General features: G+C 44.1%; 1 protein-coding gene across 3 annotated transcripts in view; it reads right to left on the reverse strand.

The window, feature by feature from the left end:
- Garnl3 (GTPase activating Rap/RanGAP domain like 3) overlaps positions 1 to 24,956 on the reverse strand; it is a 146,438-nt gene that overhangs the window by 21,754 nt on the left and 99,728 nt on the right. For all 3 annotated transcript variants that reach the window (XM_076845451.1, XM_076845449.1, XM_076845452.2), the window contains exons 14-23: positions 24,784 to 24,829; positions 24,077 to 24,183; positions 17,691 to 17,806; positions 15,841 to 15,945; positions 14,614 to 14,688; positions 11,605 to 11,716; positions 6,970 to 7,068; positions 6,505 to 6,621; positions 5,776 to 5,951; positions 3,638 to 3,796 (exon numbers count right to left, since the gene is read on the reverse strand). In XM_076845451.1, the coding sequence (XP_076701566.1) occupies positions 3,638 to 3,796; positions 5,776 to 5,951; positions 6,505 to 6,621; positions 6,970 to 7,068; positions 11,605 to 11,716; positions 14,614 to 14,688; positions 15,841 to 15,945; positions 17,691 to 17,806; positions 24,077 to 24,183; positions 24,784 to 24,829 (1,112 nt within the window). The remainder of the gene's footprint in view (positions 1 to 3,637; positions 3,797 to 5,775; positions 5,952 to 6,504; positions 6,622 to 6,969; positions 7,069 to 11,604; positions 11,717 to 14,613; positions 14,689 to 15,840; positions 15,946 to 17,690; positions 17,807 to 24,076; positions 24,184 to 24,783; positions 24,830 to 24,956) is intronic.

Consider the following 24,956-nt stretch of genomic DNA (forward strand, 5'->3'; position numbering starts at 1 on the left):
GTTGTGGCTCAGCGGTAGAATGCTCGCCTAGCATGCGTGAGGCACTGGGTTCGATCCTCGGCACCACATAAAAATAAAATGAAGGTTAAAAAAATTCCTCTTTAAAAAAAAGAAGTAGAATGTTTTCTTGGCATTTTAAAATCTTAAAAGTAACATGGTGGGTTAAGGTTGTGGCTCAGTGGTAGAGCCCTCGCCTAGCACATGCAAGGCTCTGGGTTCGATCCTCAGCACCACATAAAAATAAATAAATAAAATGAGGTATTATGTCTAACTGCAACTAAAAAAATAAATATTAAAAAGAAAAGTAACATGGTGGTTGTAAAAATCTCAAACACAGACTTGCAGGAAGTGGAGTCTGGCCCTGCTGCTCCTTGCCCCAGTTGGAAGAGGCAGCTGCTACTGGCTCAGTGGTCAACCCTCCCATGGGGTTCTAAGTTAGCCCAGCTGAGAACCACTGGGCTCTGGGTGGCTGAAGATAGGTTATGGGCCCAGTTTCAACTGGAACCCCAGGTCCAGTTCCCAGGACTGCAGTTCCTTCCAGAGTATACCCTGGTTTTGGGAATGAGGCCAAGGCTGACTGCTAGAGCTGGGGCAGTAGGTCACTGTAGGCCTACTGGTACAGGCACCTACTGGTATAGGCACTTGGCTTTCAGGATGCTGTTTAATGCTTAGACCTGCCTTCTCTCAAACTGGGATTGTCTCAGAACCTGAGGTGGAGTGAATCCCGAAATGGGAATCAAGTGGTGGCTGGGAAGAGGGGAAGAAAGGGGTAGGAAACTAGGCCACTCTGATCAGTACTGGCACACTGCAGAGCTGGCAACAATGAGTGCCACTTCATGAGCTGAATCCCCACGACTCTGCACTGGCTCTCTGCATGGTTCTGGAGGACAAGAACCTCTTGGTAAAGGCCAGTCTGTTCCTGATGGGTCTGCTTCTCACTAACTATCACAACCATGCTGCTCACCACCTTTTCCATTCTCTAGGACCTAGTGCCCCAATTAGACGGCAAGTTCCTTGCAAAGAGGCATAACTGTGTACACCTTGGCACATGCCTGCTTAGCGAGGGCTCCGCAGATGCCCATGTGCTGCTGGAAGACAGTGCACACTGACCATCTCCCAGTCAGGACCCAGAGAAGGGCTGTTTTTCTTTTTTCCTTAATTTTTTTTTTTTTTTTGCTTTTTAAAAAGCACATTGAAGAAAAGAGAATTTTAGAATTATTTTCTACTACTGTCATAAAAACAAAATGTGGAGGTCATCAAGGAAAACTGACTCAAACCCAATTTTTCCTGGGCCTTTATGAATCAAAAGAAAAGAATTCAGAAGCACTCTAGTGAGTGATCAGGGTATATAAGCACACAATAACTGTCACGTGAAAGAATTTAATAAAATTATTTTTCTCTATACTAACCCTGATGAATAATCATTAAATGGCACAATTATCAACCACTAGAGTGTGATTTGTTTTAAACCAGAACATGCCAGGAAGTGTCTCTGAAATAAGATGAGTACTTGTCCACTAGAAAAGTCATGTCAAACTGGGCATGGTGATGAACATCTGTAATCCCAGCTGCTCAGGAGGCTGAGATAGGAGGATTGTGAGTTCAAAGCCAACCTCAGTAAAAGTGAGATGCTAAGCATCTCAATGAGACCCTGTCTATAAATAAAATACAAAACAGGGTTGAGGATGTGACTCAGTGGTCATGTGTCCCTGAGTTCAATCCTTGGTACCAAAATAAACAAACAAACATACAAATAAAGTAAAATAAAATAAAGAAAGAAAGAAAGGAAAAAGAAAAGGCAGGTCAAGTCCTGGGAGACTGGTTGTCAGGGACAAGACAGACTGAACATAGACCTGAAGACCATGATCTTTCTGCCTCTTTCTGTGGGTCAGATAGAGTTCTGAAAAGCAAGAATGTGTCAAGAATTTCAAAGGACCGATTGGGCTTTCTTTGAGAACTAAGTGGGCTGGTGGAGGTCACAAGCCCCTGAGAGAGGCCCAGGCTACTGCTGGCCCAGGTTTCCAGTGACACAGGTTCTGGCTACTGCTGGGGTGGAGAAGCAGAGCGGCAGAATAGAATCCTTCTCCCGCGCTCTGGGGAAATAAAAAAATCTTGGTTCCCAAGTAAATTCTGGGGTCAGAACAATGAGCTTTTTAAAGTTCCCAATTGCCACCAGGGTGGAGAAGGATGACGGAGCACACCAATGGCTCCACACTTGGCTGAACATTAAAATCACCTTTAAGACTCCCTCAGCCCCTGTCACCTCTCAGACCAGTGAGATCTCTAGGGAGGGACATGAGCATTGTGGCTTTTAAAGCTCCTCCAAGGACTCCAACTGCAGTCAGTCTAGGAAGCACCAACACAGAGAGGAGAAATGCCAGACTCCTTTGCGATGGAACACAGCTGGAGACAGAAAGACTTCCTAATTAGATCTAGATCTTTCTACTTCCAATTTTTCTGTTCTCTTACAACCTTGCTCTAATTAGGTCCTAAGTTTTCTTAAAATAGTAATTTAGCAATTTTTTAACATCTTTTTAAAAATTTTTCGTTATCGATGGACCCAATACCTTTATTTCATTTATTTATGTGGTGCTGCGGATCGAACCCAGTGCCCCACACAGGCGAGGCAAGTGCTCCACCACTGAGCCACAACACCAGCCCAGTAATTAGAAATTTTAATGAATATTTAGATAGAACACATACCAGTACTATTTATAAAGCCTAATTGGAAGGAGTTCTATGATTCAGTGGAACAGGACTGGGTTGGCCTGTGGGCTTGGAAGCCCTCCTGAGGAACTCTATTTTCTCTGGGGTAATGCCCCCATTCTGCTTGTCCTTCATAACTAAGCAGGATGCTGGTTCACAGTGGACCATGTGAGCTTCAAGCAGCTCCATCTATCAGGATGTCCCCAACCTCACAGTGGTTAACAGGCTGAGGAGCTCTGTGACGTGCTAAGGTCATGTGAAGCCATCCCCAGTACACAGGTTCCAGGCCTCAGGGTGGTGAGTGCTCACCTCTGTGCAATAGAGATCTCACACAGTCATCATTAAAGCTACAGAACAATTTTGGTGGCCCTAGATTGTCTCAAAACAGAAATCCTTGTTCTCCCTGCATCCTGGGTCAGGGATGTGAACCCCCAGTGCCGACCTGCTCTCACTCTCCTAATGGGGTTCTGCCCCATCTTTCTTTCTTCTGGGCCCCTAAGGGGCTGGAGAAGGGTGCTATGACCATAATAGCCACCTAGTCCCCAAGCTGTGAATCTGCAGGGCCATAGAGAGCAAGCTTGATTTCCAAAGGCCTTCCCTAGATGCATTAGCAATCTACTATTCTCATTTATTTTGTTAGTTATATTCTGCTTTTGGATTCTCCCTGTCATTTATTTGGAAATATACAGAGGCTTGATCTGGGTGGCTGAGATCTGGAAAAGCTAAGCAGGGCAACAGGATGGTAGTTATTAGATGAATCTTTCTGATCTACAAAGATGGCAGCTTCATAAAGTTCAGCCTAAATAGCATGTTACATAATACAGATACACAGTATGCAATCAGAAAGAAATCGGAGTCACGGCATCCGAAGTTAGAAGACAGGCCTCCTCACCTCTCCTGGTTCCCACAGTCCCTGCAACCATCGCCTTACCCTGCTGGCCTCCACATGATGCAGCCTGAAGGCCTCCCCTGTGCTCTCGTTCACCACATCAAACTGGTGTCGGTAAGCCACGCAGATGAGGTTGTCGCTTTCTTCTGTTGGCCCGTCCACCAAGGTCATCACTGCGGGGGAGTCTGACAGACAGATCTCCTGTGTGGGTGATGATGAGTAGGAGACAGGTTAGGACAGGAGCAGCCACCTTCATGTCAGCCTCCACTCCCTGCTGTCTCCTTCCAGAAGAGGTCCCTGCAGAGGCCTGTGCTGCAGGAAGGCAGGGTCAGGGTGGGGAGAAGGAGCCAGGGGTCCTACCACACTACTGCCTCCCATAATCTGTTCTTGAGACCTCTATTACAAATTGGATCCTAAGGTATGGTGGGTTTTAGCCTTCATGCAGTCTGTTCTGGGATTGCAATAATAATTGCAAGTAACACATGCCAGGCGCAGTTTCATTGAATCTTTGTAACGAGCCCTTGTAGTAGGTATGGTGGTGTTCTAGTTACAGATTAGGAAACTGAGGCTCAGAAGTCAAGCAACTGGCCCACAGTCAGAGTTCATACATGGTAGACAGAGCCAAGATTTGAACTTGGGAAATCTGACTTCAGTCACACTATATACATAAACATTCATTAAAACAGCCAACTAGGTTGGCTGAAGAAGGTTGACACCTAGTTGGACCAAGATTTTAATTTGTTTTAAGTGTCATGCTATTCTGTCCCTCTCAACTGAAAAATAGCAGAAACTGATATTATAATCCAGGTGTAAATCAAGGCAAAAATAATTTCTCAGCTCACCTATAGAAACACTCAGCTTTAAAGTCCAATGTTGTCCTATTTCATAGCTTAATGTGCTGTACTTGTGAAAAGATATGAGACAGGAAGTTGAGGGAAGGGGCTTCACTTTCAGGGGTATCTCTCCCAAGGCTGCACCTCAAAATCTACAACATACCTCTGACAAGGGTGAGCAAGGTGGCTCTTCCCAGAGCTTCCTTCCACGTCTCCAGCCACCAAAACCACTGCTGTCTTGTGCCTACATGGGTCTCCACTCTTGGCCCCTGTGCTCTCCTCTACCTGGTGGCCAGACCATCATTGTTTCTTTTCTTTATTTTCCTTTTTCTGGGAGGGGGTGATACTGGGGATTGAACCCAGGGGCACTTTACCACTGAACTACATGCCCTGCCAGTCCTTTTTATTTTTTTTTGAGATAGGATCTCAGTAAGTTTCTGAGGCTGGCCTCAAACTTGCAATCCTCTTGCCTCAGCCTTCTAAATTGCTGGGATTACAGGAATGTACAACTCTGCCAGAACCATCTTTTAAAAACATGCCACATCTCTGCTTCAAACCTCCCGGAGCTTCCCATCCCACTCAAGAGCGCAAACCAACAGCCTTATAAAGGGCCTCAGGGTGCTAGAGAGTCTGCTGCCTGCCATGGCCCCTCAGTTCTAGCCACCCACGTCTCTGGACTAGGCCTTCCATAGGCCTCAGGGCCCTTGGCTTACCGCCTCCTGCCTGGAATACCCTTTCCCCAGGTATCCTCATGGTTCACTCCACACCTATTGTGGGTCTCTACTTGGAGGTGACCTTTTCAGGGAGGGCTTATTGGTTCATCTAAAACAGTGATTCCCAATTCTCTGCTTCATCAGCCTCTGTCCCCCTAGCTGACTTTATTTTTATTCTTAGTATCAAGCCATCACAGATTCTTTAAAAAACTATGCCAGTTGGGCTGGGGATGTGGCTCAAGCTGTAGCGCGCTCGCCTGGCATGCATGCGGCCTGGGTTCGATCCTCAGCACCACATACAAAACAAAGATGTTGTGTCCGCCGAAAACTAAAATAAATATTAAAATTCTCTCTCTCTCTCTAAAAAAATAAAAATAAAAAAATAAAAAATGAAAAGCTATGCCAGTGAGCACAAAGGCTTTGCTTGGATCACAGCTGCATCTTCTTGGTGCCTAGCATGGTCCCCCCTGGGTTTGCTGCAATGAATAAGCTTTTACCTTTGATTTGTGGGGTAAATGAGGGTGCCAGAGATGAGGGCTCCGTAGCTGGTCACTGAATAGCCTCATAGCTGGAAGGAGGGAGTGATCTCATGACACCCTGGTCCTGAGAGAAGCCATGGGAAGAGAAAACCTACCCTGATGTATTGGAATTCTTCAACAGGTGACTCCGACAGGGGAGATAACAATGAGACACCAGTCACCCCACTTGGCTTGTTGTGTTTCCTTGTGATCAGAAGCAGTTTATTCCGAATTGCAACCACGATCCTCAGTTCTCTGCTATGGTGAGTATTTATGGCATATAAGTGGCAGCCTGGGAAGAAAAACAGATGATATGCAACACACGACAAAAGGGTTTGAAAGTTCCCAGGCCTTGACAATTTGGAAGTGGTTCCTAAGAACCCTGGGAAGTAGCATAACTCAGGAAATGTGGACTAAGAATGTTTCTGACACCAGGCAAAATGGAGACCTGACATGCAAATGAGATAGAATTAAGAGAGTCATATTCCCTTCAGTGTGTGGACATGGCTCCTACCTATTACAGGACAGGACTTAGATGTAGGGTGATCTGAGCTCCAGGAACCAAAGTCTAAAAACATCTTTACTCCCAAATTTGCTAATGGAGGTTGAGTCACCTCCAAGACCTGTAATGCAGTGCCTCGGATTTCTCCTAGTCCTCAATATGCTTTTCTATCTTTCAAGCTTCTTAAGGAAACCTAATTCTATCTTTATATCTTTTTTGCAAGTAAAAAAACCAAACCAATAAAACCCAAATTCCTACTCATTTTTACTTTAAGTAAAACTTGGGCAGTCTAAGATAAATAAATGAATTGAACAGAAACAGCCAACAGGAAGATCCGAGTCACCTTTGGTTTTCTCCAGCTTGTTCTCTCTGCAGTCAGACCGGCCCCTCCCAGTCTGCCTGCCTTCGAGGCCCTTCTGCACAGCGCTCAGCCTGAAGACAAAGAGGCGGGCATCTTTCCCTGGTGACAATGGGAAGAGGGTAGATTAGATGGTCATATAACAGAACCTGGAGGAGTTCCAAGGTTGGACAGCAGGGAACAGGGCAGGAGGTGATCTGAAATTCAATACACCCCACACCACCCTTACTCACGTATCATGGATGCACCCTTCGTATCATGGATGCACCCCTCTTTCCTCCATTGCTCTGCCTCACCCTGAATAAATGGGCCACCAAAAGGCCCCAGTACTGACACTGGGAAAGAAACTGGGGCCCAGCCTATGCAGTCAAACCCCAGTGACCCTTGGTGTAGGCTGAAGAAGGCCACCTGTTTCCTCCCTCCCAGAGCATGCCACCAAGGTGATACCACCTTTGTCTGCTCTGAGAACCAGAAGGTCCAGAGTCTCCAGCACATGCATCTGCTTCACTGGCAGAGTTCTGTCAAACACAGGCACGGATGGAAGGTCATCTGGAAGAGAAAGCTGGTTACTGGCTCCTGCAACTGGTTATCCAATCCTACAACCTGGTTACCAGCCCCTGCAACTGTCCTGTGCTTTGCAACCCATGACAAGTGCCTGCTGGGGAAGGGGCCTGGTTCTTTCTAGGTAAGCAGGAGCAGCCTTCTAGAGCTCTCACAAAGTCTGTAGGGCAGGTGAACCCTGAGCACTGTGTTCTCAGCTCAGGTAGAAGCAATGGTAAGTCCTTCCCCAAGGCATCCAGAACTCTACAGGGCATAGCAGCAAGGACTTGAAAACTATATTCTTTTCCTCAGTGATCATCAAATAAAAATCAACATCTCTCAATCCCATTTTATTGGAGTTGTACCAAAGGACTGAACACTCAAAGTAAAAAAAGAAAAAAAAAAAAAAAAGGAATAAAAACTTCCATTTCTCTTAAATGTTTTCTTATCTTCATGTACCATTTGAAAGTACATCATATCTTAGATCATTTTGTATATTTCTCAAGAAAGCAAAATTAAATTTTCCTTTTTGTATTTAAAATGGATATAGATATATCCACCCTATCCTAGCATGCCACGGGTCTGCATCAACAGTAGTTTGCTTATAAATTTTCAATATTTTTCCATACAGAAAACTGAAATCTCCTTTTTAGATAAAAATAAAATAACAGAAAAGTATCAATTAAGTTGTGCAAATAATAGGAAAAACTAATATAAGTGTAAATGCTCAGAAAGATTTAAGGTCTAACTGGATTAAAAATGTTGCAATTACACACAGGATTTGTTTTTAAGGTTACTTACTGGGAATTTAATGGCTAATAATTACTTTGTCTCTGGGGGACCCTAGTACACAGGGGACTAAAGAATGACTTAGGGTGTTCCATAAGCCAGAGTGCCAAGCAGAGGTGAACAGGCAGAGTGTAGTCATTTTAGGCAGAGGTGCCCAGCTCGTTCTTCATCTGTATTTAGTCTTTAAGGGCTCTGCTGTGGGTTTGGGTTGGTTTGCTTCATTATAATTTAGGTGCAAGGGGCCCTAAGGATCTTGCCTCTTTCAGAAATCCAAGTGTAGCTGGGAGTCATCCTTCCCTGAATGAGATGAAAGAAGGAGCAGGACTGATAATCACCCCAGGTATTAGGTAGTATGGAGGGGGTCTTCTGCTTCTGCAGGCCTGGGAGGCTCTGATTTGTCACAGCATAGAGGCTGCTAAACTCATATTAGGCATATGGCCTGTCTCTAGTTCCCCTCAATCTCACAGGGCTTTCCTCCAGTTCCTCTTTAATTCCTGGGGTAGATGTAAATTTTATGACAGTTCAGCAGCCACTTTCCTTCCTCCTCTACACCAGGCCTCCACAAAAAGGAATCGATTCTTAGGGTCTTTGTAGTGCTACCCGTCACACTAATTACTCAGAACATGAGATGATCACTAAAAAATCTACCACCATATTTGGCTAAATAACTAGAATTATTTCATTTTTCAGGATAACTGCAGCATCAGTAAGGGCAGATCACATATTCTAAGTGCTTACTACTTGCTAGACCCTCATGCTTGGAGTTTTGTCTGTTATTTAATTGAAATGTTCCTGTGACCTCATTAGGTGTGGACTTGTAAAATTCGCATTTAACAAATGAGGAACCTGAGGCTCAGAGATGTTGAGAATGTGTCCACTCTTTAACATGTGGAGCCACGAGTGATGACAGAACTTCATTTTACATTGAAAACAGGTCCACTGCACGCTGCGTGCCAAGCTGCACACAGAGCAGGTGAGCATTTATTTCCCATCAGCCATTCGCAGAGGGCTGAACAGGTTTATACACAGCACAGGAAGGCAGAGCAGTGAGGACAGAAGAAAGGAACAGGTGGGTTTAATGGCTGCCAGATAATTTTTTCCTTCCTGTAATCTCTGTATGAAGACACAATCTTTCAGAGTCAGCTTTTCTATTACTGTAAAACCCAAATGCATGGCAATAGCATATTTAGTCAGTACTCAGGTCCTTTCAAAATAGGTTTTGCTATACTAGAGTGCAAAGGACCTTAATTTTTAACAATGACCTTGACAGGAGCATACTCTCAAGGGGTAAATCTAATGAAATTAAGCAAAGGCTAATGGGATATAGTGGAACTCAGACTGAAACGAAATGGACAGATTCACTCAGAGATGACTCATAATATGATTAAGTGTAGACCGAAGAAGATAAACAAAGAAATTGGAGAATTATGGCACAATAAGGAGTACTCTGCAAGCCTCAGGGTTATTCTCCTTTTTAGCAAAAACAAACAGGGAAGAACTACTGCATAATCAGGACTTGAGAAACATGATCTGTGTAATAAATCTAAGCTGGTGGTGGATGTCTACAGCCACCACCAGACGAAGACGACTTCTTCCAGGTTTGGAAGAATAGAATTTCCTAGAAAATCACAATAGTCATTATGCCTGATACCACTGTCAAATTTTAAATCCATAACTATGAAAATTTCAGAAAGAGTTTTGGTAATCTCAATTTGGATTTTACATTTCTAAAAAATAGAATTTCTTCTAATTTAGGTAAGCCTTATCAATATTCATAGTGAAATATGTGTTTCATTCCCAAAAAAGGCAAACAGAGGACCTAATGCTCTTTTAATCACAAAATTTTTTTTAAAAAATATTTATTTTTTAGGTGTAGATGGACACAACACAATGCCTTTACTTTTATGTGGTACTGAGGATCAAACCCATGTCCCTCCCGTGCTAGGCGAGTGCGCTATCGCTGAGCCATAATCCCAGTCCCTAATCACAAAAGTTTTAATACTTATTTGCCCAGGACTATGTTTTCGGAAATCTGTGTCAAGGTAGAGATGAAAACATCAGTGGTGTTTCATTTAGTATTATTGGAATGCAGTTAGTGGAAAGAACACTGGACTAGGATCACATTTGAGTCCTGGTTCCAGATGTGCCACCCACCAGCCAGTTGTGTGATCTTAGACAAGTCTCATTTCTTCATCTACAAAACAGACTGAAATGAGCCTTTAAGGCCTCTTTTTTTTAATAAAAAAATTTTAGTTATACTTTTGGCAAAATCTAAGGATTTTGTTAACTTTAAGCAAATTCCTAAGAACATAGTAAAGGTTACAGCTGTCATTTAGTAAACTGCTACTAACGTGTGCCTGATACACTTTAAACACTTAACAAAGGTTTAACCTACAGCCCTTACAATTCTCTCCTTGCAGTTGTAATCATCATCCCCAAAGAATGTCATCAGTTTTCATTATTATAAACAATTTTTCAGCCTCTTTAAAAAAAACTACCCCCCACTTAGAGAAACTCAAGGCTCAGAGAGGTTAATTTCCTTTTTCTTACTTTTTTTTTTTTTTTTTTTTTTTTGTGCTAGGGATCATACCCAGGGCCCTGCTTGTGTTAGGCAAGCACTCCACCACTGAGCCCTAGCCCCACCCTGGATTCTCTCCAAGATCACAAAATTTCTAAATTAAGGATTTAAAATCTGAATAGATGAATTTAAAATGAGCTGCCTTTTATTAAATCTGTTGTAGATATGATTAGATTACGGGCACACAATCAAGACACACAGCAGATGTATCAGGACAGGAAGCCCCGTAAGCACTGCCTCTCTCTAGCTGCGCTCTAGCAGGGGCCGGCACAGAGCAGTCACTTCATGTGCTGAGCAAGGGTCTGAAGGAGGGAGTAAAGGTCCTGCCAAAGGACAGCAGGATGCTGTGCTCTTAGGCCATCACATGAACCTCATAGTGGTGGCTTTCAGGTTCTCATAAAATGGTAACCTGAGATTCGACAGTAGCTTCTGTGCAGTTTGAGGTGCTGTCTCTGTGTCTATGGCTGTCACTGAAGCCCCAGGAGGTGACCTGGTGCCAGAGTTTAGCTCTTTTTGTCATTCATTAGGAGTATGGAATAATCGAAACAGGTCTGTTGTTGGAAGGGGCCACACTGTCCTAGAGTCCACATCCCCCTCTTTCGGAAACCTCCCCTTCTGTTCCCCAGCACTCTAGCCCAGGGCAAGCTCCAGGTGGCTGGTCTGTTTCAGGGTGCTCTCTTCCCAGTTTGATTTTCTATTGAGTTGAAATCTGCCTCCCTGTCAAAATATTTATTTCTCTATCCATCAAAAATGGTTTATCTAAGAATCTTACCATTTCTTTTGGACACCAAGTACTTTTTTGAATTAGAAACGTAAAAGGCTTTGCAAGAGTAAGTTCCTGAGAGAGTGGCTCTATATTTTCTGATTTAAGATAAAATGCTGGGACCAGGATAAGTATTGGCTGTATCGGAGATTCTTATATTTAATATCCATGGACTAATGAGAGATGTGGGAAGGAACCTAAGGCTCACTCACCCTCCAGCATGCCTGGTTCAGGATATACATCCTCTGCTTGCCTTGAAAACAAGGTATTAGTTTTATAAGGAAATCAGACTTTGCTAACACCCCGGTGGACCATGCATTGAATGGGCTAAAGAGAGTTGATTGGGAGTCACCCATCTTAGAAGTACTACGAGTCCCACAAATAAAGACATTTGTAGAAGCAGCTACTCACTAACCATCCACTAGCAAGACGCCAGCGTCAGTGGAAACCAGCAAGGCCTGGCCCCAGGGATCTGCGCACACAGCTTCGTGAGGGAAATTACTGCAGAAACACTGGGGCTCCCAAGGCTGCGAGGCAACACAAGCATCGGAAAATGAGTGCACCAGGAAAATACATGGCAGCCCCCAGGTGGAAAGGACAGAGAGCAGATGCCTGAAACAGCAACACAGATGCGCCATGGGAGTGGTCACGCTAAACCCTAGTTGCTCTGGGGTCTGTACTCAGTCATCTTCCTCAGGAGGAAGATCTCCTTTCAAATCCATGTGCAGTGGGAAAGCAGTGAATCCACATTTCTGGCGCCATGACCTGTCCGTGTGATAATGACATTTCTGGGACAATCAAAACATTGGTAATATCTCAGTAAATGGTTTTCTTTAACACCTGGAGGTTGGGTCAATTGGCACTTTTTTCTTTTTCTTTCTTTTTTTTAAAGAGATTAACATTAGTTCATCATAAAAGCAGGTACTACATAACTTCAAAATTGTGATTCCTGTGTTGCTGATTCAGTAAAATCATTCAATCATGCATAATGCAAGAATTGATATTATCTTAATATGAAAATGCTTATTGATCAATAAGGCTACAAAATCTTAAAGAAAAATATAATAATAATCTGTTGCCAACAAAATGACTCCTGTTCCCCCATGTGACCTGTTCAAACTGCATGAATTCTTCTTTGAATCTTAGTTTTATTTTCATTTTAGGCATAAGGAGTTATTATTCTCAGTCAGACATAAGGGCCCGATGTGGTCCACCTGTGTGTGCACACACAGTTGTGCCTGTAAGTACCCAGTGAAGCCATGCTTGCACCCTGAGAGTAGAAGAAAGGCTCTCTGGACCACCTTTAGAGTCCTGGGCACTGAGGGTGGACATTGTGTCTTATTTCTAGCTCAGAAGAGAAAAGCATGCTTCCCCTTTAGGAAACCCACAGCATTGAAAAAGAATATCCTAACTGCTAAGATAGACCTGCACTGTTCCAAAAAGATTGCCTAAAGAATGTGAAAACATTTTATAACCTGGAGAAGGGCTACACAAGAGCATATCACTAATTGAAGTGGCATTTCCCCAAGAGGAGTTCTGGCAATTCTGAGCTTGACACTTGTAGCAAGAGGAAATGAAAAAGCAAAGCCAATACAAATGTCATCCAGGAGACAGACACAGAAACCAGTGCATGAGATAACACTGAGAAAGAACAACCAAGTCTTTGTTTTCGGACCAAAGGACACAAGTTGGGGATAATCAAGGAGAAAGGGGTTTTCACCCTAGGATCCGGGGGCCTTAGAGGATCCATGGGGACTGAAGGAGATCTGTAAAACCCCAGAACTTGCATCTAAAATGTTCTGAATGTGCCACTGACATTTCAGTGTATGTGGGTGTCCATGGTGAGCATGTGTTCTCAGAGTGCCAGTGACCAGGAGATCTCAGGAATTACTCTCAAGGCATGAAGTGTCAGTGATTGACTCAGATTCAGCCACACAGAGGCTCTGATCTGAGTAGGGGCAGTGTTTGCCCATGCCCCAGACCCCTTCTTCCAGGCGAGAGGCTTGTACAGATTTTGTGGAGTGGGAATGTGGCCCAAGTGCAGGACTTCTGGGGGGCTCCTCTGAGAATACCAACACAGATCACGAATCAGTGGATGCCCAGGACATTGACAAAGCCCAGTTATTTGGAAACAGATGGCTCTATGGAACAGCATGAGGGACTGTGGCTTCTGCAATGCCAAGTGACAAAGTTAGTGGGGTCCTCTGGAGCAGTGCTTCTCTAAGATTGCCCGTGGCAGGTTATAAGCCAACCGCAACAAGGAGGTTGCTCTTTGTTGTTCACTAGTGAACAAGTTATGGGACAACAGACCTTTTTTTAAAAAAATATTTTAGTTGTTGATGAACCTTTATTTTATTCATTTATTTATATGTGATGCTGAGAATTGAACCCAGTGCCTCACACATGCAAGGTGACTACCACTGAGCCACAATCCCAGTCCTATATCTAAGAACTCCTTAAGTATGTTATTGAATTTTTCTGTAATTTGGTATTTACAAAGTGCTTGAAAACACTGTTCTATTCTATACAGAAAGAGACAGTGGAAATTTCTGCTCCTTGGGAAAGAATGCTTTGCCATGTATATTGTCTGAAGTTGTTGGTGGTTTTTGGGCATCCACTGCATTTGAGCTCATCATTTTTCTAAAGCAAACTTTAAAGTATACAGGCTCAGATCATCTGTGTCTTTATCACCTACATAAATATCTCCTTAATTCTTTTGCTTTTATAACGAATGCTTCTCTAGTGATGCACCATGTGACACTGTTCCATTTAACTAACTTACTTATTCAGAGTGTAATTAAGAACCTGGTGTATTGTTTTACAGTACAAAAGCATGGATGTGGTAAGCGCACACTGCAATTTGTTTTTCTTTTTTCTTGTTCTATTTTTGTCACTTAGTTTTTCCCCAGGGAAAGTGAAAATAGAAAGTCAATAGACCACAGGGGTTTCCACCTGTCTCCTCTGCGTAGCAGCCTCACCATACACTGGGAACTAGTTAGAAATGTAACCCTTTGGCCTCTCCCAGACCTAATGGGTCAGGAACTGGGGGTGATTCATACACACACACCAGCGCTGGGGAAACCCTACTCCAGGGCCTCTCTGTTTAGAGGGGGCTGTGCTCATAAGAGGTGTCCACTCCTGGCCCAGTCCAGGCCTACTGCATCAGGACCTGCAGTTGGTTAGGATGGCCAGGTGTCACACATGCACAACAAGCTGGAGGAGCACCGCAGGACTGGCCTGGCTGACTGCAAGAGTCCACGGTGGAAACCCAGAGGTGCTGCCTGAATGATCTGGGCTTTCCCTGGGACTGGGTAGGAGCAGAGCTCTTCTTTCTTCCACCCCAAGGCCTTTTCCCAAGAGTCTCAATAACTTTACTGAGGACAAAGAAAATTCACAGTTTAAGTTGAAAGTATCAGCAACTCACCTCTTTTTTACAGATCCCTGAAGTGGCCAAGCTTGATGGGGCATCCCCTCTCACAATGGACTTCAGTTTTAGAGCCTTATGGGACAGAGATCTCTTTTAAGTTTGTTATCAGGCATCAAAAGAAAAGCAGGATAAATAATTGAGATTTGAAAATAATGTGATATTTTAATAAGTGGGAGTGACTACAGGTTCATCTACTGACTCATCCCTGATGATAAAGAATGAAGCTAGTGGGACAGGGTGAAGCCCCCCCGGTCACAATGACCTGGCCCAGATCATTTCAGTTTGTTCATCTCTAAGAACTGTGATTTCTAAGCCAGGCGTGATGGCGCATGCCTGTAATCCCAGCAGCTCTGGAGGTTGAGGCAGGAGTACTGCAAGTTCAAAGCCAGCCTCAGCAACTTAGTAAGGTCCTGTCTCAAAATAAAAAAGGGCAGAGGATGTGGCTCAGTGGTTAAGTGCTCTTGGGTTCAATCCCCAGGACACAACACACACAACCCCCCCCCCCCAAACTCCCTGTGCTTTCTAAACTGTGAACATTGAAAATACAGATTCCCAGGTCCCTTTTCAAACCTGATGGCTCAGAATCCCTGAAAGGAGAGGCCAGGCATCTTTAAACAAGGACCGATGCACCTGTCTTGGAAAAAGTGATCTCTCCTCCAAGATCCTTGACTGTGGGTCTCCTTCACCCCCACCCCCTCGGCTTGTGCCCTACTGCCTGTCAAACCTTATCTTAGCTGGCAGTCCCCCTGCCCCTGTTTCCCTGCTGGGATGGGGGATCTGGGAGGAAGCTTGGAGCTGAAGAGCGCTAGGATCACTAGACTGAGGCAGAGGCAGCATGATTTCCTCCAAGGCCTGGGACACGGGACAGCGTGACAGTGGCTTCATGGAAACAGAGTGGACATTCAGGCTTCCTGTGAGCAGAACTGCCACTCTGTGCTTCCTCTTGCCATGGGTGGGTCAAAGTACTTTTCCCAAATTGGCTCCCTACTCTTCAGAAAATTCCTAGGAGGCAGGCAAGTGGTCCTGCTCCCTTGAAAGGAGTGTTGTCCTCTCACTGATACCTACAGGGAACTATAGCTGTACACTCAAAAATCTCACTTATGGCTCCCATGGCAATCCTAAGAGAGATCACGGAGCTATGGCGATGGCAGGCAACATAAATGCTTCTGCATGTGGGCATCTTTTTTGGATGTCTTGCAGAAGAGGTCTCAGAGTAAAACCCACCTGCCCTATTCTGACAAACTCTGCCTGGCGGGCCTCCTCTTTCTTCCGGGCTGACTTGGGCGATTCGGGTAAGACATCACTGAAAGACCTTCTATTAAGCATGTTCTGGAAAAACAAACAAACAAACAAACAAACAAACAAAATAAGCTGTGAATTCCACAAGCAGTGGTCAAGTCCCACCCTCTGGCTTCTCTTAATGCACAGACCTGTTGTCCAGATGGTTCTATTTCTACCCTCTGTATTTATGTATTCATTCAATAAGCAATTATGGAGCACCTGTGTGCCAGGTCTGTGTCAGACTTGGGGATGAAGTGTCCACAGGTAGGAGCCCCCACTGCATAATGGCTGAGGATGTGGCCTTTGAGACCAGGCAAACCAGAGGCCTCTTGCTCACTGACTTATTAACAGTGTGACTTGGGCCACACGCTGCACAGCTCCAGGATGCTGTTCCATAGAGTTGTGCCTCAGGAACACAACACTGAATTCTATAGGACACTACGCCAGAACTACACCTCTAAGGCCCCATGGGCATGTAGGGCAAGTGGTCAGTCTTGAGTCTGTGTAGTTGATACCTGTCTCCTAGGTGTGTTATGAGGATTAAATGAGATGGCACATGTAAGGTGCTTAGCACAGCTCTTGGTGCATACTAGGCCAATACTATAGTCCCCTCTAGACCATGGTGAGAGAACAGGGTACCCTCACCCACTCAGCAAGCACTGACTGAATGCCTACGCCTCTGCCAGACTTGAAGGATGTGGCAGACACTGTCTCTGTCCTTGTGGAGCACAGAGGCGAGTGGGGGTGAAAGCTAGTAGCTAATGACATGGTTAGCACAGGTGACCACTGCTATGCAAGGCAAATCTCTGGGACACAGCAGAACATTTTATAGGACTGGCTAAGGGGACTGGCTTCTACTGGAGGGTTGGGGATGCCTGCCAAGGTGGCAATACCTCAGCTGAGACCTGAGGGGCATTGTTACTCATTGGTACCTTCCTTGTCCTTAGGGGGAAAAGGAATTGATAGATTATCAAGCCAGCCCTTCAGGGTCCTGGTTTCAGCCAGGCTGACTCCCTGAGAACTGTTACAGAGCACCAGCCAAGAAGATGGCAAGGGTACTGTAAAAAGACAGTGGTCACATCAGTTCCTTCTGATATCCTACACTTCAACTGGGTGAGAGCCAGACACCTTTATTTTACCTACATCATCAGGAATAATTATTTCTATAGGAGTTCATGAATGAACTCACAGATTCTAAGGGAATTCCCCTACTTGTCCTGGGTTTTCTTATTAAATAGGGAAATGTTTTAAACAGTGATGATGTTATTCTGCACTAATGAGTCTCTGACCCTGGTGAGCTCACACGTGCCCTTGAGGAAGGGCTAGATCTCATCAGTGTGGACATACCATGGGCTAGGAAATATCTGGCACTAAGAGGGTTTTTCAGGAAATGAAAATGCTAGTTTCAGTGCTGATTATGGAGCAAGCCAAGAAATCTTAGAAAAGTACGCCATTTCTCCCTTCCATCCCCATTTTTGCCCAATTGTCGGCTGCATGGCATAGAAAACACTGAGCAGTTTACCAAGGACAGCACCCCAAAAAGCACTCTCCAGTGCACCAGATGTTGCTGACTGACATTCACAACCACTCCTGCTTGCACCCTGATTTCCACAGGCCTCAGCTTTGTGAAAATGCCTTCTCATGTGGGCACTCGACACCCCACTTGTTGTGTCAGCTGCAGTGGCTGCGGACAGGATCAAGGCGACACCTGTGCTTTAACCAGGGCCACATTGCTAGGACTATGATCTCAGCTCACACCCCACAGGAGGGAAGGAAGACCGCGGGCCAAGTACCTTATGCAAATCTGGCATCAGGTCCTGGTGTAAAGATCGAATCAACATGTCCAGAGTGCGCCGACGTTTCTGGGCAAAGGTTGGGGTTTCCAAGGTGGCTTTTTCGCCGTTAATTACTATGATAAAGAAGAAAAAGGGGATTGCAAACATCAGTAGCTACTGAAGAACGTTATTCTCAAGAAGACCCTTCACAGTGAATACCACTTACCTTCCCAGTACTGGTATTACCATCAATGTGACTGTCCTTTCATGGAAGAATGCTAAAAACCCTCTAAATGTCTCTGTGCCGAGACATGCAGAGTCCATAGGGATGTCAAGCTTGGCTTTCTTGTAGGACTTCAAGCTTTTACCTAAATACCTCTTTAACCAAATACCCATCAACCCACCATGCATCTACCCACTCATCCAACACAAGGGGCCAAACCACCAAATGTCATTCCAACAAAATGCAGCAAATATATAACAATTGTCTCAACAGAATACTGGGATTCTTAGCCTAATGGAAGTTTCTTCTGGAAAGAAGTAGGGTTTTAGTGAATTACAGACACTAAAAGCCAATAAAGTAGAAAGTGCAGTCATGTATTAGAGCACAGAACAGGAAGTATGAGTTCAGGAGTCTGAAGTCAAGGCAGTTTTGGGTATGGATCCTGGCTCTGCTACTAGCTGTGCATTCTCTCTCTCTTTTCTAGTACTGGGGTCTAAACCCACAGCCCTGTGCATGCTAGGAAATCACTTTATCATTTAGTTGCATTCCCAGCCCTCTTTAAAATTTTATTTTAAGACAGGGTCTCGCTAAATTTTCCAGGCTGGCTTTGAATTTACTATCCTCCTGCCTCAGCCTCCCGAACAGCTGGGATCACAGGTGTGCACCACTATACCCAGCCTGGCTGTATATTCTTAAGCAAAATTTTGAGCTTCTTGGGGCTTCAGTTTTATATATATAATATATATAAATTATATATATATATATATATATATATATAAAAATATATAAATTTTACATAAATTTATATATATATATATAATATATATATATAAAATACCTAATACAATAAGTATAGACATATTTTTATGGGTTGTTGCCATTTAAAAGAAATAACACATATAAAGAGTTAGTATAGGTTTAGGCAAATTAAACTGAATAAATATTAACTATTAGTTGTCTCATACAGGAAGGTCAAAGGAAGGTCAGTGTTTATAGATTGAAAAATGGAACTCTGGGGACACCTATATAGGATCTGTATGCTGGGGACAAACTGAGCTTATGTGGGCAGAACCAATCTCTCTCTCTCTCTCTCTCTTGTACCAGGGATTGAACCCAAGGGCATTATCCATGAGCCACATCTCCAACCCTTTTTATATTTATTTAATTTGAGACAGGGTCTCACTAAATTGCTTAGGGTCTCACTGAGTTGCTGAGGCTAGCTTTGAACTTGTGATCCTCCTGCCTCAGCCTCCTGAGCCACTGGAATTATAGGAGTATGCCACTGTACCAGGCAACATATCTCTTAAGAAATTTTTTTTTTTTAAAGAGAGAGAGAGGTAGAGAGAGAGAGAGAGAGAGAGAGAGAGAGAGAATTTTAATATTTATTTTTTAGTTATCGGCAGGCACAACATCTTTGTTTGTATGTGGTGCTGAGGATCGAACCCGGGCCGCACGCACGCCAGGCGAGCGCGCTACCGCTTGAGCCACATCCCCAGCCCTCTCTTAAGAAATTTAAATTATGTGTGTAGCTATTATTTTCACTAATTAGGTGACTGGGGATTTTTTTCCTTCCTATTACCTTAGAAAAATCCATGATTTGTTTTAATAGATTAAGGGAAAAACCAGGATTTTTGTTGAAATTCCACTTCCCATTACATAGGCATTTTTCTACCTGGCCTAATTCCTTCCTCTTGCTAAATCCTCTTTAGAATTCAAAGTTCCTTCTGATTCTAGGGCTTCTCCTATTCTGTTAGTTCACTGAGTCCTCCAGGTATTCCTGGCCCCAGGCTCTGTCCCTGCAATGTGCCCTCTCCACCACCTACAGCTTCTTTGTTCTCTTCCTATCTACCTTCCATATGTTTAATGTCAGATCTGTGGAACCTCTCATTTCATTTCCCTCCAAGTCTCTGAGGAGCCAATGAGTCACTGCTGATTGGCTCTATTTAAATGGTTGGATTCAGGGATGCCCTCTGTCACCACTTCTATTTAACATAGTTCTTGAAACTCTAGCCAGAGCAATCAGACAGATGAAAGAAATTAAAGGGATATGGATAGGAAAAGAAAAACTCAAATTATCACTATTTGCAGATGATATGGTTCTATACCTAGAGGATCAAAACATTCCACCAGAAGTGTCCTAGAACTAATACATGAATTCAGCAAAGTAGCTGGATATAAAATCAACACCCGTAAATCAAAGGCATTCTGTACATCAGTGACAAATCTGCTGAAAGTGAAACTTGGAAAATCACCCCATTTACAATAGCCTCAAAAAAAAAATACTTGGGAATAAATTTAATGAAAGAGGTGGAAGACCTCTATAATGAAAACTATAACATGCTAAACAAAGAAATTAAAGAAGACCTTAAGATGGAAAGATCTACCTTGTTCTTAATAGGCAGGATTAATATTGTCAAAATGACCATACTTCCAAAAGCACTATTCAGGGGGCTGGGGTTGTGGCTCAGTGGTAGAGTGCTCGCCTTGCACGTGTGAGACCCTGGGTTCGATCCTCAGCACCACATAAAAATAAATAAACAAAATAAAGATATTGTGCCCATGTATAACTAAAAAAACAAAACAAAACAAAACAAAACAAAAAACCACCATACAGATTCAATGCAATTCCAATCAAAATCCCAAATGGCATTCCTTATAGAAATAGAAAAAGCAATCATGAAATTCATCTGGAAAAATAAGAGACCCATAATAGCCAAAGCAATCCTTAGCAAGAAGAGTGAAGCTAATGGCATTACTATTCCAGACCTAAAACTATACTACAGAGCAATAGTAACAAAAATAGCATGGTATCAGCACCAAAATAGACCTGGAGACCAATGATACAGAATAGAGGACACAAAGTCTAACCCAAATAACTTCAGTTATCTTATATTAGACAGGGGCGCCAAAAACCTACATTGGAGAAAAGATAGCCTCTTCAACGAATGGTGCTGGGAAAACTGGAAATCCACATGTAACAAAATGAAATCAAACCTTTCTCTCTCACCATGCATAAAACTCAACTCAAAGTGGATTAAGGACCTAGGAATTAAACCAGAGACTTTTGCACCTAGTGAAAGAAAAAGTAGGCCCCATCATGTCGGATTTAGGCCCCAACTTTCTTAATAAAACTCCTGTAGTGTAGGAACTAAAACCAAGAATCAATAAGTGGGATGGATTCAAACTAAAAAGCTTCTTCTCAGCAAAAGAAACAATCATTGAGGTGAATAGAGAGCCTACAGAATGGGAGCCGATCTTTATCACAAGCAAGTCAGACATAGAGCACTAATCTCTAGGGTATATAAAGCACTCAAAACCTTAATACAAAAACAAAAACAAATAACCCAATCAATAATGGGCCAAGGAACTGAACAGATACTTTTCGGAAGCTGACATACAACCAATCAACAAACATGAAAAAATGTTCCACATCTCTATCAATTAGAGAAATACAAATAAAAACTACTATAAGATTTCATCTCACTCCAGTCAGAATGGCAGCTATCAAGAATACAAACAATAATAAGTGTTGGCGAGGATGTGGGGAAAAAGGCACACTCATACACTGCTAGTGGGACTGCAAATTGGTGCAGCAATCTGGAAAGCAGTATAGAGATTCCTTGGAAAACTGGGAATGGAACCACCATTTGACCCAGCTATCCCACTCCTCAGTTTATACCCAAACGACTTAAAAACAGAATACTACGGGACACAGCCATATCAATGTTTATAGCAGTACAATTCACAATAGCTAAATTATGGAACCAACCTAGATACACTTCAGTAGATGAATGGATAGGGAAACTTTGGTATATGTACACAATGGAACATTACTCAGCATTAAAAGAGAATAGAATCATGGCATTTGCAGGTAAACGATGAAGCTGAAGAATATAATGCTAAGTGAAGCAAGTCAATCCCAAAAAACTAAAGGCCAAATGTTTTCTTTGATATGAGGATGCTGACTCATAATGGCGATGGTGGGGGAGCATGGGAGGAATAGAGAAACTTTAGATAGGGCAAAGGGGAGGGAGGGGAAAGGAGAGGGCAAGAGGGTAGGAATGATGGTGGAATGAGTAGACATCATTACCCTAAGTACATGTATAAGATACGAATGGTGTGAAAATACTTTATGTATAATCAGTGTCTTAAAAAATTGTGCTCTATATGTGTAATATGAAATGAATTGCATTCTTCCATCATGTATAACAAATCAGAATAAATAAAAAAAAAAGAAAAAAATGGCAGGATTCCACTTATGAGTTGGGTTCCAGTGTTGCTGAGCGACCCTCTAACTAATCTAGTGTTAAAGCACCACAAGCCCTGGTGGCCTCAGCCCTCTGCAGACACCCTGCCAGAGTGCTTACCTCCCGTGCCTAGGCTCCAGGGCCCTAGGGCTTGGTGCTGCAACGCTTGCTCCCTGTTGCTGGCTGTTTCTTGCTCTCATCTGATCCTTGGGCTTTGAACCATATGGACCCACAGTTTAAATCAGGCAGAATTTCAGATGTTTGGTTTGTTTTGAAAACTCAGAATATCTGGTAATACAGGCTCATGCTCCTGAAAGGAAGCAGCTAGCTGGAGCAGGGGGCGTTTCTCCAGTCTACAGCGGCTCCCAATGCTCCTCACTGTCCTCTGCTACACCCCTCCCTCATTCATTTCCCTCCCCACCTCTCTAGGCATTTGAATTTATGACCCCTGTTCCAGCATTCAAAGAAGGGGCACAGACACCGGAAAGGAAGAGATAGGACCATCATCTTTTCAAGTGGTCTGTAGTGGTTGTAGTGGTTGTTTTTTTTTTTTTTTTTTTTTTATGCTTGTTTCCAATGAGGGGGAGTTATTGCCCTTAGACCCTGGAGCAGGCTAAAGAATGGGCAATAACAATTCTGGGGCCAGCTGGGACCATGAAGGAGCCTGGCCAACATGTGCCTTACATCTCTTATTCACCAGGGGAGAGGCTGGAAATCATGAGAGGATCTCTGCAAGGGGCTGGAGGGATTCTGGAAGGTAGAGTGGTTATCAATAGTTGGCTAAGACTGGGATGTTTCTGGTGACTGGAGTTAAGTGACACTCATTCTTTCAAGTGCCAGCTATATGTGCAGACCAGGGAGCTTCTGGTGGCTACTGAGGGAAGATTCCTGTGCAAGGCCAAGAAGAACGAACTGGGGAGACAGGAAGTCAAAGGAGGGACAACGTATGTCTGGCCCTGGCCCTGGCCTGTGGGATCAGTTTTGGTCAATTTTAAGACAGGAAGAGGAGAAGCAGTGTCCATGAAGGACTCTGAGACCTTGAACTCAATATTGCTACCTTGGGGCCAGGTGAGATGGACACAGAAGAGGGCTCAGGAGCTTTTCCAAATGCTCCCATCTACACAGCAATAGTGACAGAATTAGGCAGACCATGTTTGTAGGTGGGCAGGGCTGAGAGGCAGCCAGCAGAGCAGCTGCAGTGCCCAGCGTGCCTGGCAGAAGGCTAGAAGTGGCCTCTTCACAGGGCACAGACTGAGTGGTACTGCCAGGGCCCTGGGGCTTGCAAGCTGCACTTCCATGAAGAGGGTGCATGAGTAAGCCAAGAAACTTGTTTCTGATAACCAGAGACAGACTTCCCTGGCCTTCCAGAGAGGGTGACCAAGGGACATGCTAGGTGTGGGTATTTGCATGGCAGAGCTCTGCAGTCCAGAGGATGGGGCTCAGAGTGAGGCCCTGGGGTATCATCAGTGGAGCCAAGACACATGCACATGGGCTAGTAAGGCTTGGGGCGGGCGGAGCTGCACACTCCATCACAGCCCACTTGTCTGTCTCACCCCCTACCCTAATATAATCACAGCCTCCTCCCCCCCCCCTCCATCCCACTGTGACAAAGGCAGACACACAGCAGAGGCTCCAGGGGCTGCACCGGGACCCCAGGTGGACAGGTTAACTGGAGGCCCCTGTTGTTGTATGGGGCAAGGGTGGTTAAACCACAAGGCATGTGGGCGGGGGGTGGCTGTATATGAGGACCCAGGAGGAAACCTATACAACACTGCCAGAAACCAGATGTGTGCTGTGGAAGAATAAACGGAGCCCGGAGCCCTGGAGCCCAGAATACTTCAACAGTAGGTTTCTTTGCAGCATCCTGGGAGGATTTGGAGAGAGAGATTCTGATGCAGAACAAGTTGCATAAACATTTCAAAAGAGAAACTTACGTTTCACTAGCAAAAAGTCCCTGAATTCCTGGTGATCTGTAAACACCGGTGGAGATGGCAAGGGTGGGCCAAAGAGTGGTACACTTTCTTCTGAAAATATTTTCAGCCTACACAGAAAACATTCCAGAATTAGTTGGTTTTTCTTCAAAGATCACCACTATTTTGCCCTTCACTGTGTCCAGCAGCCTCGGCCATGGCCCTGCCCTCCTTTCCAGCTGAGTTGTTTTCAGGGCCTTGGCCAAGACTTCCTGCATCCTCTGTGGTCTAACTCATCAGCTACGGATAAGGTCAGACTCCCCAGGAATAATGGCAGTGGTCACCTCTGTGTGCCCACAGCTTACAGGTGGCACAGCTGGCCTTCTAATACACAGCCCTGAGTCCGATTCTCCCTTGGTTGCCTGGGGAGGTTCCCTTCATTCTACAGAGGACTGAGGCTCTGATGAAATCAACCCTTTCACAAAGCCTCAGAGTTAACAAGTGACAAGGCTGAGATTCAAAACTAAATCTATTTGGTCGAAGTTCATACTCTTTTCACAACATGATAACTTTTAACTGTTAATTTTTGAGCACAGAAGGGTAAAGGAAGGAGACAGGAGCCTTGAAAAGAGGCTCAAAAAGAAACATGCACATCAAGAGTATCAATCAATGTCAAATTAACATGTAGACATGATAATCAGAGCAAGAAGTGAGATGAGGCTGTCACCCACCTGTAATTGTCATTTTGTTGGTCATACCTCACTAAGGCAAAGATATCTATGGGGATGGTCAAGGAAATAATCAACAACCCTGGTGCTCACAGTTGACAGCTTGTGCTATAGAAAGTCCTTGTGCAAAAGGCTCTTGCCCAGCCCTTCTGTGGTTAGGGCTCCTAAGGTCCTCG

The sequence above is a fragment of the Callospermophilus lateralis genome, chromosome 2, assembly GCF_048772815.1.
Source record: "Callospermophilus lateralis isolate mCalLat2 chromosome 2, mCalLat2.hap1, whole genome shotgun sequence".
NCBI classification, from domain to species: domain Eukaryota; kingdom Metazoa; phylum Chordata; class Mammalia; order Rodentia; family Sciuridae; genus Callospermophilus; species Callospermophilus lateralis.